General features: G+C 47.1%; 1 protein-coding gene across 2 annotated transcripts in view; it reads right to left on the bottom strand.

Moving 5' to 3' along the window:
• The window catches only part of LOC144683528 (chemokine-like protein TAFA-5), a 376,146-nt gene extending 356,986 nt beyond the window's left edge, over window positions 1–19,160 (bottom strand). The window contains exon 1 of one of the 2 annotated variants that reach the window (XM_078546609.1): window positions 18,523–19,160. Coding sequence is in view for 1 of the 2 variants with exons in the window: in XM_078546607.1 (XP_078402733.1) it covers window positions 18,523–18,580 (58 nt within the window). In the remaining variant the exon portion in view is untranslated. The remainder of the gene's footprint in view (window positions 1–18,522) is intronic. The other variant, XM_078546607.1, reaches the window with a different exon arrangement.
• Between the last annotated feature and the right edge of the window lie 528 nt (window positions 19,161–19,688).

The raw sequence follows: 19,688 nt of genomic DNA, 5'->3' as shown, positions 1-19,688 counted from the left end.
GGTAGCTGTGGGAGTCGGTAGGCTTGTAATGGATATTGGTGGACAGTCTATCATCAGAAATTGAGACAGAGAGGTCAAGGAAGGGAAGAGAAGTGTCAGAGATGGACCATGTGAAGATGATGGAGGGGTGGAGATTGGAAGCAAAATTAATAAATTGTTCCAGGTCCCGACGAGAGCATGAAGCAGCACCGAAGTAATCATCGATGTACCGGAGAAAGAGTTGTGGGAGGGGACCGGAGTAGGACTGGAACAAGGAATGTTCCACATACCCCATAAAGAGACAGGCATAGCTGGGGCCCATGCGGGTACCCATAGCCACACCTTTTATTTGGAGGAAGTGAGAGGAGTTAAAGGAGAAATTGTTCAGTGTGAGAACAAGTTCAGCCAGACGGAGGAGAGTAGTGGTGGATGGGGATTGTTGGGGCCTCTGTTCAAGGAAGAAGCTAAGGGCCCTCAGACCATCCTGGTGGGGGATGGAGGTGTAGAGGGATTGGACATCCATGGTGAAGAGGAAGCGGTTGGGGCCAGGGAACTGGAAATTGTTGATGTGACGTAAGGTGTCAGAGGAATCACGGATGTAGGTGGGAAGGGACTGGACAAGGGGAGAGAGAAGGGAGTCAAGATAACGAGAAATGAGTTCCGTGGGGCAGGAACAGGCTGACACGATCGGTCTGCCAGGACAGTTCTGTTTGTGGATTTTGGGTAGGAGGTAGAAGCGGGCCGTCCGAGGTTGGGCGACTATCAAGTTGGAAGCTGTGGGAGGAAGATCTCCAGAGGAGATGAGGTCAGTGACAGTCCTGGAAACAATGGCTTGATGTTCTGTGGTGGGGTCATGGTCCAGGGAGAGGTAGGAGGAAACGTCTGCGAGTTGACGCTCAGCCTCCGCGAGGTAGAGGTCAATGCGCCAGACAACAACAGTACCACCCTTGTCAGCGGGTTTGATGACAATGTTGGGGTTGGACCTGAGAGAACGGAGTGCAGTGAGTTCAGAGAGAGACAGATTAGAATGGGTGAGAGGAGCAGAGAAATTGAGACGGCTAATGTCACGCCGACAGTTCTCAATGAAAAGATCAAGAGAAGGTAAGAATCCAGAGGGAGGGGTCCAAGTGGAGGGAGAATATTGGAGGTGGGTAAAAGGATCCGTTGAACGGGGAGAGGACTCCTGCCCAAAGAAGTGAGCACGGAGACGAAGACGGCGGAAGAAGAGTTCAGCATCATGCCGAGCCCGAAATTCATTGAGATGAGGGCGTAAGGGTATGAAACTAAGTCCTTTGCTGAGCACTGAACGTTCAGCATCGGAGAGGGGAAGGTCAGGGGGTATAGTGAATACGCGGCTGGGGCTGGGATTGGAAGATGGGGTGAGGACGGAGGGACAAGCAGGGGTGGAGGGTCCCCGATGGGTGTTGGAGTCGATGAGTTGTTGGAGCTTGCGTTCCTTAGCACTTGAGAGAAAGAGAAAAAGTTTCTTGTTGAGGCGACGGATGAGGCGAAGAATAAAATGAAACTGGGGGCACGCGCAGCTTTGAAAAAGGGTGCGGCGGTGCTGCTGGAGGGAGAGGTCAAGTGTGTTCATATGGCGGCGCATGGCACTGAGTGTGGATCTCAGAATGCGACGGGAACAGCAGTCCGAGAAACGTTTTATGTCCCGGAGATACCTGTAATCCTGGGTGGGTTCGAAACAAGAGGGATGGAATTTCAGTTGAAATCCACGTGGGGTGAGTCGGAGACGGAGACAGTCACTGAGAAAGGAGATATGGCTGTGAAAGCGGGTTTTAGTAAACACCTTGTCAAACACCAGGAGAGAAATGGAAAGCAATGAAGGTGAGCAGGGCAGAAGAGACAGTCGGAAATCCTGTCGGAGGACAGAACCATACTTCTTCCAAGAGGGCATTTTTTTGAAGAGAGGTGGCAGTCAATCAAACACAAAGATAAAAACAAAAAGCTAAAAGCTACTGCGGATGCTGGAAATCCAAAACAAAATAAAAACAGAATTACCTGGAAAAACTCAGCAAGTCTGGCAGCATCGGCGGAGAAGAAATCAGTCAACGTTTCGAGCCCTCATGGCCCTTCAGCAGAACTGAAGCATAGTTTCAACAAGGGAGAAATATAAATTGGTTTAAGGTGGGTGGGGGGGAAGAGACACATTGAGGGTGTGGTGTGAGCAGATAATCAAAAGATGTCAGAGACAAAAGGGTCAAAGAGGTGTTGAAGGTGGTGGTCTTTGTCTGAGAAAAGTGCTAATTAAGAATGCAAGACAGGATATTCAAAGTACAGCTCTAGTGGGGGTGGGGTGGAAAGACTAAAGGTTTTAGTTTTAGATTTAAAAATAATGGAAATAGGTGGGGAAAGAAGAATCTATATAAATTATTGAAAAAAAAGGCGGGTGGGGGGGGGAAAAGAAACGGGGTGGGGATGGGGGGAGGGGGAGTTTAAGATCTAAAGTTGTTGAATTCAATATTCAGCCCAGAAGGCTGTAAAGTGCCTAGTCGGAAGATGAGGTGCTGTTCCTCCAGTTTGCGTTGGGCTTCACTGGAACAATGCAGCAAGCCAAGGACAGACATGTGGGCAAGAGAACAGGGTGGAGTGTTAAAATGGCAAGCGACAGGGAGGTTTGGGTCTTTCTTGCGGACAGACCGCAGGTGTTCCGCAAAACGGTCGCCCAGTTTGCGTTTGGTCTCTCCAATGTAGAGGAGACCGCATTGGGAGCAACGAATGCAGTAGACTAAGTTAGGGGAAATGCAAGTGAAATGCTGCTTCACTTGAAAGGAGTGTTTGGGCCCTTGGACGGTGAGGAGAGAGGAAGTGAAGGGGCAGGTGTTGCATCTTCTGCGTGGGCATGGGGAGGTGCCATAAGTGGGGGTTGAGGAGTAGGGGGTGATGGAGGAGTGGACCAGGGTGTCCCGGAGGGAACGATCCCTACGGAATGCTGTCAAGGGGGGTGAAGGGAAGATGTGTTTGGTGGTGGCATCATGCTGGAGTTGGCGGAAATGGCGGAGGATGATCCTTTGAATGCGGAGGCTGGTGGGGTGATAAGTGAGGACAAGGGGGACCCTATCATGTTTCTGGGAAGGAGGAGAAGGCGTGAGGGAGGATGCGCGGGATATGGGCCGGACACGGTTGAGGGCCCTGTCAACGACCGTGGATGGAAAACCTCGGTTAAGGAAGAAGGAGGACATGTCCGAGGAGCTGTTTTTGAAGGTAGCGTCATCAGAACAGATGCGACGGAGGCGAAGGAACTGAGAGAATGGGATGGAGTCTTTACAGGAAGCGGGGTGTGAGGAGCTGTAGTCGAGGTAGCTGTGGGAGTCGGTAGGCTTGTAATGGATATTGGTGGACAGTCTATCATCAGAAATTGAGACAGAGAGGTCAAGGAAGGGAAGAGAAGTGTCAGAGATGGACCATGTGAAGATGATGGAGGGGTGGAGATTGGAAGCAAAATTAATAAATTGTTCCAGGTCCCGACGAGAGCATGAAGCAGCACCGAAGTAATCATCGATGTACCGGAGAAAGAGTTGTGGGAGGGGACCGGAGTAGGACTGGAACAAGGAATGTTCCACATACCCCATAAAGAGACAGGCATAGCTGGGGCCCATGCGGGTACCCACATTTCCCCTAACTTAGTCTACTGCATTCGTTGCTCCCAATGCGGTCTCCTCTACATTGGAGAGACCAAACGCAAACTGGGCGACCGTTTTGCGGAACACCTGCGGTCTGTCCGCAAGAAAGACCCAAACCTCCCTGTCGCTTGCCATTTTAACACTCCACCCTGTTCTCTTGCCCACATGTCTGTCCTTGGCTTGCTGCATTGTTCCAGTGAAGCCCAACGCAAACTGGAGGAACAGCACCTCATCTTCCGACTAGGCACTTTACAGCCTTCTGGGCTGAATATTGAATTCAACAACTTTAGATCTTAAACTCCCCCTCCCCCCATCCCCACCCCGTTTCTTTTCCCCCCCCCACCCGCCTTTTTTTTCAATAATTTATATAGATTCTTCTTTCCCCACCTATTTCCATTATTTTTAAATCTAAAACTAAAACCTTTAGTCTTTCCACCCCACCCCCACTAGAGCTGTACTTTGAATATCCTGTCTTGCATTCTTAATTAGCACTTTTCTCAGACAAAGACCACCACCTTCAACACCTCTTTGACCCTTTTGTCTCTGACATCTTTTGATTATCTGCTCACACCACACCCTCAATGTGTCTCTTCCCCCCCACCCACCTTAAACCAATTTATATTTCTCCCTTGTTGAAACTATGCTTCAGTTCTGCTGAAGGGCCATGAGGGCTCGAAACGTTGACTGATTTCTTCTCCGCCGATGCTGCCAGACTTGCTGAGTTTTTCCAGGTAATTCTGTTTTTATTTTGTTTTGGATTTCCAGCATCCGCAGTAGCTTTTAGCTTTTTGTTTTTATCTTTGTGTTTGATTGACTGCCACCTCTCTTCAAAAAAATGCCCTCTTGGAAGAAGTATGGTTCTGTCCTCCGACAGGATTTCCGACTGTCTCTTCTGCCCTGCTCACCTTCATTGCTTTCCATTTCTCTCCTGGTGTTTGACAAGGTGTTTACTAAAACCCGCTTTCACAGCCATATCTCCTTTCTCAGTGACTGTCTCCGTCTCCGACTCACCCCACGTGGATTTCAACTGAAATTCCATCCCTCTTGTTTCGAACCCACCCAGGATTACAGGTATCTCCGGGACATAAAACGTTTCTCGGACTGCTGTTCCCGTCGCATTCTGAGATCCACACTCAGTGCCATGCGCCGCCATATGAACACACTTGACCTCTCCCTCCAGCAGCACCGCCGCACCCTTTTTCAAAGCTGCGCGTGCCCCCAGTTTCATTTTATTCTTCGCCTCATCCGTCGCCTCAACAAGAAACTTTTTCTCTTTCTCTCAAGTGCTAAGGAACGCAAGCTCCAACAACTCATCGACTCCAACACCCATCGGGGACCCTCCACCCCTGCTTGTCCCTCCGTCCTCACCCCATCTTCCAATCCCAGCCCCAGCCGCGTATTCACTATACCCCCTGACCTTCCCCTCTCCGATGCTGAACGTTCAGTGCTCAGCAAAGGACTTAGTTTCATACCCTTACGCCCTCATCTCAATGAATTTCGGGCTCGGCATGATGCTGAACTCTTCTTCCGCCGTCTTCGTCTCCGTGCTCACTTCTTTGGGCAGGAGTCCTCTCCCCGTTCAACGGATCCTTTTACCCACCTCCAATATTCTCCCTCCACTTGGACCCCTCCCTCTGGATTCTTACCTTCTCTTGATCTTTTCATTGAGAACTGTCGGCGTGACATTAGCCGTCTCAATTTCTCTGCTCCTCTCACCCATTCTAATCTGTCTCTCTCTGAACTCACTGCACTCCGTTCTCTCAGGTCCAACCCCAACATTGTCATCAAACCCGCTGACAAGGGTGGTACTGTTGTTGTCTGGCGCATTGACCTCTACCTCGCGGAGGCTGAGCGTCAACTCGCAGACGTTTCCTCCTACCTCTCCCTGGACCATGACCCCACCACAGAACATCAAGCCATTGTTTCCAGGACTGTCACTGACCTCATCTCCTCTGGAGATCTTCCTCCCACAGCTTCCAACTTGATAGTCGCCCAACCTCGGACGGCCCGCTTCTACCTCCTACCCAAAATCCACAAACAGAACTGTCCTGGCAGACCGATCGTGTCAGCCTGTTCCTGCCCCACGGAACTCATTTCTCGTTATCTTGACTCCCTTCTCTCTCCCCTTGTCCAGTCCCTTCCCACCTACATCCGTGATTCCTCTGACACCTTACGTCACATCAACAATTTCCAGTTCCCTGGCCCCAACCGCTTCCTCTTCACCATGGATGTCCAATCCCTCTACACCTCCATCCCCCACCAGGATGGTCTGAGGGCCCTTAGCTTCTTCCTTGAACAGAGGCCCCAACAATCCCCATCCACCACTACTCTCCTCCGTCTGGCTGAACTTGTTCTCACACTGAACAATTTCTCCTTTAACTCCTCTCACTTCCTCCAAATAAAAGGTGTGGCTATGGGTACCCGCATGGGCCCCAGCTATGCCTGTCTCTTTATGGGGTATGTGGAACATTCCTTGTTCCAGTCCTACTCCGGTCCCCTCCCACAACTCTTTCTCCGGTACATCGATGATTACTTCGGTGCTGCTTCATGCTCTCGTCGGGACCTGGAACAATTTATTAATTTTGCTTCCAATCTCCACCCCTCCATCATCTTCACATGGTCCATCTCTGACACTTCTCTTCCCTTCCTTGACCTCTCTGTCTCAATTTCTGATGATAGACTGTCCACCAATATCCATTACAAGCCTACCGACTCCCACAGCTACCTCGACTACAGCTCCTCACACCCCGCTTCCTGTAAAGACTCCATCCCATTCTCTCAGTTCCTTCGCCTCCGTCGCATCTGTTCTGATGACGCTACCTTCAAAAACAGCTCCTCGGACATGTCCTCCTTCTTCCTTAACCGAGGTTTTCCATCCACGGTCGTTGACAGGGCCCTCAACCGTGTCCGGCCCATATCCCGCGCATCCTCCCTCACGCCTTCTCCTCCTTCCCAGAAACATGATAGGGTCCCCCTTGTCCTCACTTATCACCCCACCAGCCTCCGCATTCAAAGGATCATCCTCCGCCATTTCCGCCAACTCCAGCATGATGCCACCACCAAACACATCTTCCCTTCACCCCCCTTGACAGCATTCCGTAGGGATCGTTCCCTCCGGGACACCCTGGTCCACTCCTCCATCACCCCCTACTCCTCAACCCCCACTTATGGCACCTCCCCATGCCCACGCAGAAGATGCAACACCTGCCCCTTCACTTCCTCTCTCCTCACCGTCCAAGGGCCCAAACACTCCTTTCAAGTGAAGCAGCATTTCACTTGCATTTCCCCTAACTTAGTCTACTGCATTCGTTGCTCCCAATGCGGTCTCCTCTACATTGGAGAGACCAAACGCAAACTGGGCGACCGTTTTGCGGAACACCTGCGGTCTGTCCGCAAGAAAGACCCAAACCTCCCTGTCGCTTGCCATTTTAACACTCCACCCTGTTCTCTTGCCCACATGTCTGTCCTTGGCTTGCTGCATTGTTCCAGTGAAGCCCAACGCAAACTGGAGGAACAGCACCTCATCTTCCGACTAGGCACTTTACAGCCTTCTGGGCTGAATATTGAATTCAACAACTTTAGATCTTAAACTCCCCCTCCCCCCATCCCCACCCCGTTTCTTTTCCCCCCCCCACCCGCCTTTTTTTTCAATAATTTATATAGATTCTTCTTTCCCCACCTATTTCCATTATTTTTAAATCTAAAACTAAAACCTTTAGTCTTTCCACCCCACCCCCACTAGAGCTGTACTTTGAATATCCTGTCTTGCATTCTTAATTAGCACTTTTCTCAGACAAAGACCACCACCTTCAACACCTCTTTGACCCTTTTGTCTCTGACATCTTTTGATTATCTGCTCACACCACACCCTCAATGTGTCTCTTCCCCCCCACCCACCTTAAACCAATTTATATTTCTCCCTTGTTGAAACTATGCTTCAGTTCTGCTGAAGGGCCATGAGGGCTCGAAACGTTGACTGATTTCTTCTCCGCCGATGCTGCCAGACTTGCTGAGTTTTTCCAGGTAATTCTGTTTTTATTTTGTTTTGGATTTCCAGCATCCGCAGTAGCTTTTAGCTTTTTGTTTTTATCTTTTATCTTTGTGTTTGATTGACTGCCACCTCTCTTCAAAAAAATGCCCTCTTGGAAGAAGTATGGTTCTGTCCTCCGACAGGATTTCCGACTGTCTCTTCTGCCCTGCTCACCTTCATTGCTTTCCATTTCTCTCCTGGTGTTTGACAAGGTGTTTACTAAAACCCGCTTTCACAGCCATATCTCCTTTCTCAGTGACTGTCTCCGTCTCCGACTCACCCCACGTGGATTTCAACTGAAATTCCATCCCTCTTGTTTCGAACCCACCCAGGATTACAGGTATCTCCGGGACATAAAACGTTTCTCGGACTGCTGTTCCCGTCGCATTCTGAGATCCACACTCAGTGCCATGCGCCGCCATATGAACACACTTGACCTCTCCCTCCAGCAGCACCGCCGCACCCTTTTTCAAAGCTGCGCGTGCCCCCAGTTTCATTTTATTCTTCGCCTCATCCGTCGCCTCAACAAGAAACTTTTTCTCTTTCTCTCAAGTGCTAAGGAACGCAAGCTCCAACAACTCATCGACTCCAACACCCATCGGGGACCCTCCACCCCTGCTTGTCCCTCCGTCCTCACCCCATCTTCCAATCCCAGCCCCAGCCGCGTATTCACTATACCCCCTGACCTTCCCCTCTCCGATGCTGAACGTTCAGTGCTCAGCAAAGGACTTAGTTTCATACCCTTACGCCCTCATCTCAATGAATTTCGGGCTCGGCATGATGCTGAACTCTTCTTCCGCCGTCTTCGTCTCCGTGCTCACTTCTTTGGGCAGGAGTCCTCTCCCCGTTCAACGGATCCTTTTACCCACCTCCAATATTCTCCCTCCACTTGGACCCCTCCCTCTGGATTCTTACCTTCTCTTGATCTTTTCATTGAGAACTGTCGGCGTGACATTAGCCGTCTCAATTTCTCTGCTCCTCTCACCCATTCTAATCTGTCTCTCTCTGAACTCACTGCACTCCGTTCTCTCAGGTCCAACCCCAACATTGTCATCAAACCCGCTGACAAGGGTGGTACTGTTGTTGTCTGGCGCATTGACCTCTACCTCGCGGAGGCTGAGCGTCAACTCGCAGACGTTTCCTCCTACCTCTCCCTGGACCATGACCCCACCACAGAACATCAAGCCATTGTTTCCAGGACTGTCACTGACCTCATCTCCTCTGGAGATCTTCCTCCCACAGCTTCCAACTTGATAGTCGCCCAACCTCGGACGGCCCGCTTCTACCTCCTACCCAAAATCCACAAACAGAACTGTCCTGGCAGACCGATCGTGTCAGCCTGTTCCTGCCCCACGGAACTCATTTCTCGTTATCTTGACTCCCTTCTCTCTCCCCTTGTCCAGTCCCTTCCCACCTACATCCGTGATTCCTCTGACACCTTACGTCACATCAACAATTTCCAGTTCCCTGGCCCCAACCGCTTCCTCTTCACCATGGATGTCCAATCCCTCTACACCTCCATCCCCCACCAGGATGGTCTGAGGGCCCTTAGCTTCTTCCTTGAACAGAGGCCCCAACAATCCCCATCCACCACTACTCTCCTCCGTCTGGCTGAACTTGTTCTCACACTGAACAATTTCTCCTTTAACTCCTCTCACTTCCTCCAAATAAAAGGTGTGGCTATGGGTACCCGCATGGGCCCCAGCTATGCCTGTCTCTTTATGGGGTATGTGGAACATTCCTTGTTCCAGTCCTACTCCGGTCCCCTCCCACAACTCTTTCTCCGGTACATCGATGATTACTTCGGTGCTGCTTCATGCTCTCGTCGGGACCTGGAACAATTTATTAATTTTGCTTCCAATCTCCACCCCTCCATCATCTTCACATGGTCCATCTCTGACACTTCTCTTCCCTTCCTTGACCTCTCTGTCTCAATTTCTGATGATAGACTGTCCACCAATATCCATTACAAGCCTACCGACTCCCACAGCTACCTCGACTACAGCTCCTCACACCCCGCTTCCTGTAAAGACTCCATCCCATTCTCTCAGTTCCTTCGCCTCCGTCGCATCTGTTCTGATGACGCTACCTTCAAAAACAGCTCCTCGGACATGTCCTCCTTCTTCCTTAACCGAGGTTTTCCATCCACGGTCGTTGACAGGGCCCTCAACCGTGTCCGGCCCATATCCCGCGCATCCTCCCTCACGCCTTCTCCTCCTTCCCAGAAACATGATAGGGTCCCCCTTGTCCTCACTTATCACCCCACCAGCCTCCGCATTCAAAGGATCATCCTCCGCCATTTCCGCCAACTCCAGCATGATGCCACCACCAAACACATCTTCCCTTCACCCCCCTTGACAGCATTCCGTAGGGATCGTTCCCTCCGGGACACCCTGGTCCACTCCTCCATCACCCCCTACTCCTCAACCCCCACTTATGGCACCTCCCCATGCCCACGCAGAAGATGCAACACCTGCCCCTTCACTTCCTCTCTCCTCACCGTCCAAGGGCCCAAACACTCCTTTCAAGTGAAGCAGCATTTCACTTGCATTTCCCCTAACTTAGTCTACTGCATTCGTTGCTCCCAATGCGGTCTCCTCTACATTGGAGAGACCAAACGCAAACTGGGCGACCGTTTTGCGGAACACCTGCGGTCTGTCCGCAAGAAAGACCCAAACCTCCCTGTCGCTTGCCATTTTAACACTCCACCCTGTTCTCTTGCCCACATGTCTGTCCTTGGCTTGCTGCATTGTTCCAGTGAAGCCCAACGCAAACTGGAGGAACAGCACCTCATCTTCCGACTAGGCACTTTACAGCCTTCTGGGCTGAATATTGAATTCAACAACTTTAGATCTTAAACTCCCCCTCCCCCCATCCCCACCCCGTTTCTTTTCCCCCCCCCACCCGCCTTTTTTTTCAATAATTTATATAGATTCTTCTTTCCCCACCTATTTCCATTATTTTTAAATCTAAAACTAAAACCTTTAGTCTTTCCACCCCACCCCCACTAGAGCTGTACTTTGAATATCCTGTCTTGCATTCTTAATTAGCACTTTTCTCAGACAAAGACCACCACCTTCAACACCTCTTTGACCCTTTTGTCTCTGACATCTTTTGATTATCTGCTCACACCACACCCTCAATGTGTCTCTTCCCCCCCACCCACCTTAAACCAATTTATATTTCTCCCTTGTTGAAACTATGCTTCAGTTCTGCTGAAGGGCCATGAGGGCTCGAAACGTTGACTGATTTCTTCTCCGCCGATGCTGCCAGACTTGCTGAGTTTTTCCAGGTAATTCTGTTTTTATTTTGTTTTGGATTTCCAGCATCCGCAGTAGCTTTTAGCTTTTTGTTTTTATCTTTGTGTTTAATTTACTGACTGGCGTGTCACTGGCAGGTTCAGGCTAGAGAGCCCGGCTTTTCCTGACGGTGCGGGGAGAAAAAAAGTTTGTGCAGCGCGTGATGCACAATCCCTCCCCGCTGCAGATTGTGTCTCTTAAGGTAGCCCAGCCAACGACATGGCAAATAAAATACTCCCGCTCGCTTCTTGTGTTTCAATAACCACCGTGAATCATTTTTGCACCGGCCCAACTATTTTTATAACTTTCAATTTGAGAAACCCAGCTTAAAAAAAAAGCGTGTTAGAAAATGGCTGATTAACTCTATTGAAGCAAGATTTAATAACTTCCCAATCGTTCAACTGGGTTAAAACGGTGCGGTTGGCTTGAGATATAAACTGCCTTTGTTTTGTAAAGCTTTAGCGAATATTAGTACACGTTAAAAGATTACACGCTTATGATGTGCTGGAAATCGCAACTTGATGTTCCCTGTCTATAAATATCAACCTCCAACTCCATCAGAGGTCATTCCATTCTTGCTTCGGACTAACCCCCTTTAAGATATCTACATTTCTACAGTATTCAATGATCCCTGTGTCAATCTGTGTGCACACAATTAAGACTATAAACTTGTCGTTAAGGGTGTTTTCTATTTAAATAAAGTCCCTAATTAAATGTTAGGCTACGAGATAAACCAGGAAAAACAAGGATGTTAAAAATAATTTGCTTTTCAATTTTATTGAAAAGAATCCACCTATTATCTGACAGTTTGGTTAAAGGTGTCTCTGAAATCTGAGTACCCGAGTGCAGTGGAGCTAAATTTGCGAAATCAATCGCTCCCTGCCTGTGTTTCTAAAGGAGCCGGGTGGCAAAGTGTTCAGCGCTGTTGTATTAAATACCTTTAGTGTACTGCGCATAATTATTGTTAACAATTCCCGATAATAAACGGTGCAGAAACATGAAACATTCCTCTTTCAGAGTGCAACACTCTGCAACATGGTCTGGTTGAATATATTTCACGCTTTTTAATTAAAACGCTGACAATGAATCGATTCATTAGCACCATTAACCATCTAAAAGCACCATTCAGACTCCTACTTCGTGTCGTCAAGACATTTCTCCACTAGTAAGGTTGTATCGACTGACTCTAATTATCAGCCCGTTTAGTTCTAAGTACCTTTCACTCGGCGTACGTTCCGAGTAACTACATTTGTTGCAGTGCATGGAAATCAACAGGAATATAAAGCGAGCATCGCCTACACGCTATGGACTCGCTCTCTGAAATGCGCAAAATGTTATACCAGCTCCCAGCATCTCAAACATAACACCAACCAAAATATAACTTTAAAATACCAGTGCCTTGACTTGCTGTTGTGCTTAAACGGTCATGGGGGTATTTGTAAAATGTTCCATATATTTTAAAAATACTTCGAGTATAGGAACAGCTGCAACAATAAATCAGGGAAAAAAGTCAATAATATTATGCTTCGCGCAAATTAACATATTAGTGTTGAAAAAAATAGAATGTCAGCTAGCTACTAGTCAGTGCAACTAACGTTAGTGGTTGCAGCAATTTGGAAAGCAACAATCTGAAAGTTAATCGGACATTAGATTGTCATTAATACTAGACCGTCCATTCGGACAAATGGTGCTGAAATGGACAGAACTCGCAGCAGCTACGTTATGATATGATTTTTTTCACTGAGCCTCTATCAATTGCCTTGGGATGTCTTACCGCGTTTGAGATGCGATAGGAATCCAAGATGTTTTAATTTAATTGTGTTTTGCGATATTTATTTTATTAGGTGCCGAAATGGCTACCGTAATCGCGTGTTGGGAAATGATGGATTGAGTTGTAAGCCCCTGAGCCCTTCACTCATAATTTGAAATGGTGAGAGGCTGCACGCCTATGTTATTTAGCTAGCCGCAAGGTGGCGACGACGAGTGATTTCAGCATTTTTTTCAATTTAAAAACTGTTGCTTTCGTGCAACCTATTGTTGCAAACTAAAGTGCATCGATAAAGCTTGAGGGAGCTTACTTTCAATGCTACCTGCCGGACAAAAAGTATAAACAATAACGCTTTCACCAGTTCTCCCTTACGTGATTCTGGTAAACTCTCAAGTAGTGAAACGGCGGGATTAACGACACAGAAATGTGTCCAACTAGCGCACAGGTTCCACCGTCACAATGCTCTTTTAAATCTTATTCCAAAATCAACCTTCCGAAAATGTTCTAACCAAGCGGTTAATCAGTGCAACCCTGTGAATGAACATTGGCCAGTTTCTAATATGTGATGCAAAATCTTAAGCGAGTTTTTATATCTGTTAAAGTGATAAAGAACAATCGCCAACAGGTTATGTGTCTCGTTATAAATCTTGTATGCAAGGCCTTATATTCATACAATATGCAAACCCAAGTTATGCGCAATAGTCATCGCCTTCCCATGTGTTCATAACCAGCGTTCTCGAAGTGTTGATCTGTTAATCCGGCTGCAGTCAGCTCAGCACCGTTAAAAATGCAATTCGTCTTTAGATGTTGCTAATGTGTCGGCCGGCGACCATGACAGGGCTACATATAAAATTACAAGTAGAGAATGAGGAAAGCAGGAAACCTGAATCCCGAGTTATGGGAAAAGAAACTTCTTAATGCTGTTTGTCTAGATCTTATATTCTAGCGCGTGCGCCCCTGTGACCTCCGGAGGTCCCCAGCATCACACATGCCAGTCTTCAGCCAATTGGATTCACTCCACGTGATATCAAGAAATGGCTAAAGGCACTGGATACTGCTAAGACTATGGGCCCTGGCAATATTCCAGCAACAGTACTGAAGACTTGCCGCACCCCTAGCCAAGCTGTTCCAGTACAGCTACAACACTGGCATCTACCCTGCTATGTGGAAAATTGCCCAGATATGTCCTGTACACAAAAAGCAGGACAAATCCAAACCGGCCAATTACCACCCCATCGGTTGACTCTCCATCATCAGTAATGGAAGAGTCATCAACAGTGCTATCAAGCGGCACTTGTTTAGCAATAACCTGCTCACTAACGCCCAATTTGGGGTCCACCAGGGCCACTCAGCTCGTGGCCTCACTACAACCTTGGTTCAAACATGGTCAAAAGAGCTGAACTACCGAGGTGAGGTGAGAGTGACTGTCCTTGACATCAAGGCAGCATTTGACAGAGTGTGGCATCAAGGAGCCCGAGCAAAATTGGAGTCAATGGGGATCGGGGGAGAACTCTCTGCTGGTTGGAGTCATACTTAACACAAAGAAAGGTGTTTATGGTTGTTGAAGGTCAGTCATCTCAGCTCCAGGACATCACTCAGGGTAGTGTCCTCAGCCCAACCATCTTCAGTTGCTTCATCAATGACCTCCATTCCATCATGAGGTCAGAAGTGGGGATGTTCCCTGATGATTGCACAATGTTCAGCACCATTCGTGACTCCTCAGATACTGAAGTAGTCCATGTCCAAATGCAGCAAACCTGGACAATATCAAGGCTTGGGCTGACAGTGGCAAGTAACATTCGCACCGCACAAGCGTCAGGCAATGACCATCTTTAACAAGAGAGAATCTAACCAACGCCCCTTGATGTTCGATGACATTGCCATCACTGAATCCTCCACTATCAATATCCTGGGGTTTACTATTGACCAGAAACTGAACTGGACTAGCCATATAAATACTATGGCTACAAGAGCAGGTCAGAGGCTAGGAATAGTGTGACGAATAACCCACCTCCTGACTTCCAAAAGCCTGTCCACCATCTACAAGGCACAAGTCAGGAGTGTGATAGAACACTTGCCTGGATGAGTGCAGCTCCCACAACACTCTAGAAGCTTGACACCATGTAAGACAAAGCAGCCCACTTGATTGGCACCACATCCACAAATATTCACTCCCTCCACCACTAAGGCATGTTAACAGCAGTCTGTACCATCTATAAGATGCACTGCAGGAATTCAACAAGGCTCCTTCGACAACACCTTCCAAACCCACGACCACTACCATCTAGAAGGACAAGGGCAGCAGATAGATGGGAACACCACCACCTAGAAGTTCCCCTCCAAGTCACTCACCATCCTGACTTGGAACTATATCGCCAATCCTTCACTGTCGCTGAGTCAAAATCCTGGAACTCCCTTCCTAACTGCACTGTGGATGTACCCACATCACATAGATTGCAGCAGTTCAAGAAGGCAGCTCACCACCACTTTCTCAAGGGTAACAAGGGATGGGCAATAAATGCTGGCCCAGCCAGCGAAGCCCTGTGAATGATTTTTTTTTAAATTGTCATATTGTCTGAAAAAAAAGTGATATAAATCATCACAGTGTTATCACGGCTGTAATGAGATCGTTGCGAGTGTTCATTTGCTATCAGACTGTGTTTATATCTCAACGCTAAGATTAGCGCTAAAATTCCATCGCAAAGTTGGGGTTATCTCTAGACCTGATTCTGAAGCAAAATGATGCGAATCCCAGGAGGAGGTCGACCCAAAACGCTTGGGTTTGACATCCAGGGAACTCCTTGTCTCTGCTATTATTTTAAGTATCTTCACAGTACAGAAAACACTATCCACTTTGTCAAAATCCTCGTGTGTCGAGTTCCTGAGTTTGTTGCCAGAAGCATGCTAGGGAGGTATTTATGGCCATGAGTTTGCTGTGGTTCTGTATCCGTCTCAAACTGATGGATGTTGATATAGAGAAGTGTGAGGTGAAACCCTTTGGCAGAAGGAATAGGGAGAGATAATAGAAACTAAATGACACAGCTCTAAAGAAAAGTGTACAGGAGGGCCTGGGGCTTCATGTGCATATATCTCTGAAGGTGGTAGGACATACTGAGAGAGCAGTTAGCAAATCATATACCTTAGAAATAGGGAGATATTGAGCAGAAAAGTTTGGAGGTTGTGCAGAACTTGTATTAAACTCTGGTTAGGCCACAGCCAATGCACTGCATCCAGTTTTGGTCACCACACTTTGGGAAGGATGTGAGGGTCCTTGAGAGGGTACAAAGGAGATTTACCAAAATGAATCCAGGGATGGGGGGGAAGGGGGTGTGCGGGATGGGTGGTTTAGCTACAAGATTACATTGAAGAATTAGATTGGGCTCCTTGGAACAAAGGAGACTGAGAGAAGATTTGATAGAGATGTATAAGATCATGAAAGGTTTAGAGAAGGTAGATAAAGAAAAGTTGTTCCCATTAGCTGATGGTATAAGAACTAGGGAACACAATTTTAAGAAATGGGGGGTGGGGATGGTGACGGTGAAAAAGAACTATTTTATACAGTGAGTGGTATTGACCTGCAACTCTCTACTTACAAGGGTGCTGGAAGCAGGGATGATGAATGATTTCAGAAGGAAATTGGATGAGTACTTGAGCTCAATAAACTAACAGGTCTATGGGAATAGAGTGGGGAATGAGACTGATTGGATTGCTCTACAGAGAGCTGGCATGGACTCAATTGGCCAAATGGCCTCCCAACTTGCCGTTCTGATTCATTGATGGTTGTTTTCTTAAATTCTGGCATAGAGCAGATGTTTGGTGATTCAAATTTCCAAATGTTTTCAGAAAGTTCATTAGAACGGAGAGTGTACAGTTAGCTTTTAAATGGTTTAAAATATGAATTTGCCAACATGGTGTTAGAGTTAAGATTAGTGTCTATTTGTAAATGTGGGATTCTTATAAGGCGACAATAACTGGTGGTGCTGTTAGGAATGAGTTACTGACTTCATTAATTGCAGGACGACTCACGCTGCCACATCATCTGTGGGAATCGGGCATCCAAATTGACAGCCTAACACTGCAGTGAAAGCTAAGGCCCAACACCTCCACTAGCTACAGAGCATGGTGATATGCCTTCAGCTGTAAGAACCTGCAGGTCCTAATATAACACATAAGAGATGACGACACTTCCCATGAGTAAATGAGCTCTATCAAATGTACACTGAAACTAATCCGCGACCACTAGGAGTCCAGCACCACTTCTGGTACCAGTAGCTGAATGTCAATGTCTATGGCGGATTCAAGTGGCTAACCGGGGAAACCGAAGTGTCACGACCGTGCCTGAACACTGGAGGCGCCATTGAGTTGTTAAACTTCAGGACAAGTAGGGCTTGCGCTGCAATGGGTTTTAGTTTGAGTTTGAGACTGACTGTTGTCTCACTTTAGGTTTGCTTTCAAATCTAGCATTCCCATAAAGTTGTGCCCAGGTACAATGTTGGTCATAGTTGTTTAAGATGCGTTTTACAGTCGTTTTTATAATTGGAAACAGAGAAGCTTTGACTCCACTCGGGAAAGTAAGGCTTACTGACCGATCTGTATGACCAATACTTACTGTCTCATTCTAAAAACATTTGCTCCTTGAAAAGACGATATAAATATACTTTTTCAGTGCCTGGTGTTTTGCTGCCTGATTTAAGTAATCCATTCATTTGTCATATATAGGGACAAAATACATTTGTCTAAAGTCACTAAAAGCAATTCCAAAAACACAATACCCAACTTCCTCAACAAAAAACAAAAAATACCTGGAAAAACCCAGCAGGTCCGGCAGCTTTTACCTAACTTCCTCGTCTTTCTGTAAGCCTGTTTTAGGGTGTATCATAATCGCTCAATGATAACCTATCTCCATTACCTTGCGAGCCTCGCTGATATCATACTCAGGATTTACTGCGGCTTTCTCACCCCCTTCCGATCACAATTTTAAACCTGCCTTTCGGCACAGGCGTCGCTGGTTCGTGTTTCCCCCCCCCGCCCCCTTAAACACACCGATAAAGCACCATAAGAGTTTGCAGCAATGCATGGTGGGCACCAGAATATTTCAGATGAGATTTCCACAATATCCATTTGTGTCTGGCATTTCAGCCTTGCCTGGAAGTCTGTATTCAACACCGAGACAAGGAAGGGTATATGGGAATTCGGGGTCCCAGCCAAAACCTCTGCGCTGTGGAATCGTGCACGGAGGTAACAGCAGCTGGGAATTGACTCCCAATTCCACCCTGTGGTACATCGATTTTCCTGTCATGACGTTTGGAGTAACTGCCAAGGATGGGGAATAGAAGTTACGTAATATCGAGGGAGCCTCATCTACTTATTCATCCGTATTAAAGAGGCGGTTTTAACGCTGCCGGCCAGCCTTCCCTAACCAGCACAACGATGGGAACCGCGTAGAACTATAATATACTAAATAAACAGAAAGGAAAGCAAAATGCCTAACACGTCACCAGTTTAGGGTGATATGCAAGCCGCTTCGAGACGACTGATATTTACTCCGTCTTTCCATGTATAGCATACTATTTGCAATGGTGCAATCACTGTTAAATACATTGCATTTTAAAAGCCTTTGTATCCTCAAAAGCAATTTTATATTGTGAGTAGTTACCATTTTGGTATAATTTATATATAAAACATTAACATTGCTGAAATGAAAGTTCAGTCCAGAAACAACAGTTATTATGCCGCGCGACTGAATTTGTGTTAATTTCTCCCGAAATCACACAAGTGTTTCTCTAAAAATAATTGAAGTGTACTTACTACAAAATGCAATAAGAAGTGCAGAAAGTATAGCTAGAAACCAAAAAGTTGATGGCATGTTACTGTTCCAGCAAATACCCTTCCATCTGAAGTAGCCAGCGGGACTCCTGTAAAATCAGAACCTTCCTCCAAAATGATCTTCTGGGACACAATTCAACGCTGACCCGGGCACCATGTTTCAATTTCGGTAGTGGTGCTTACAGCAAATAAACTGGCCTCACTCTCACACTGAGGAGCCCTGCAGGATTACTTTGAAACAGAAAGAAGCGAAACTGGGAAGGCGGCGACAAAGAGCGCGGTTTGCAAACCGCCCGGAAATGAACCAAAATGCATGTGCGGAGTTGGTTTCAGTTCTCGCCGTTCCTGCTGTCAGTTTTCAAGATCAAGAGACGGAGCGATTCCCCCCTTCAGCACTCTGGACGGCGCCCGTCCCAATCGCTGCATGTGTTCCCTTTAGCACTCAGTCAGCTTGCTCGATGCCTTGTCGTGCGCCAAGTCAAGGATAATACGATACAGCACATTCTGCACAATAAATGTGCACTATTCTGACTGAGAGGGGAACCGTTTATTTCAACAATCTCCAACAGCCTGCATTGAACAAATGCGCAAGGTGTGCGTGAGTGGACCTACCTGGATATGTCAGTCCCTGTAGGGATCTCTAAACCACTTATAGGGAAAATCCAGCCACCTTACATCCAATATAACAATCCGAGCTATCGTCAGGCATTATAGTCCCACAGTTAAATAGATGCCCTGTGAGTTGTAGATACTCTTTAGCATCAAGCTGCGTAGAAAAGACCTTTCGTTCTGTTTAAAGCCCGTGCTTTGAAAGGCTAGAGTGACATCCATCAATGAAGAATAAAACTGAAGAGGGGGAAGGGGAGGGCAATTTTAAAAAGCATTTTTATAATTTAAGGATAACATTTGGGGAATATCCTCCCATATGTTATCTGCACTGGGTTATATTTTAACCTGTGGAAATCCCTCCAGAAACCTGTCAGGATTCGTGGCTAAGATGCAATTTATTGAGCCGCCTGGAAGGGAAAGATGACATTTTCAAAGTAATTCACATCAAATGTGTCATTTCACGTATATAGACATGTAAAAGAGTAATGCTGCGAATGTAATTCCATTGAACAGACTGCGGGAGTTTAGGAGACTATTGC

The sequence above is a fragment of the Cetorhinus maximus genome, chromosome 8, assembly GCF_964194155.1.
Source record: "Cetorhinus maximus chromosome 8, sCetMax3.hap1.1, whole genome shotgun sequence".
Classification (NCBI taxonomy): domain Eukaryota; kingdom Metazoa; phylum Chordata; class Chondrichthyes; order Lamniformes; family Cetorhinidae; genus Cetorhinus; species Cetorhinus maximus.
Note: the sequence above shows the minus strand (reverse complement) of the source record. Positions and strands in the feature narration are given on the sequence as shown.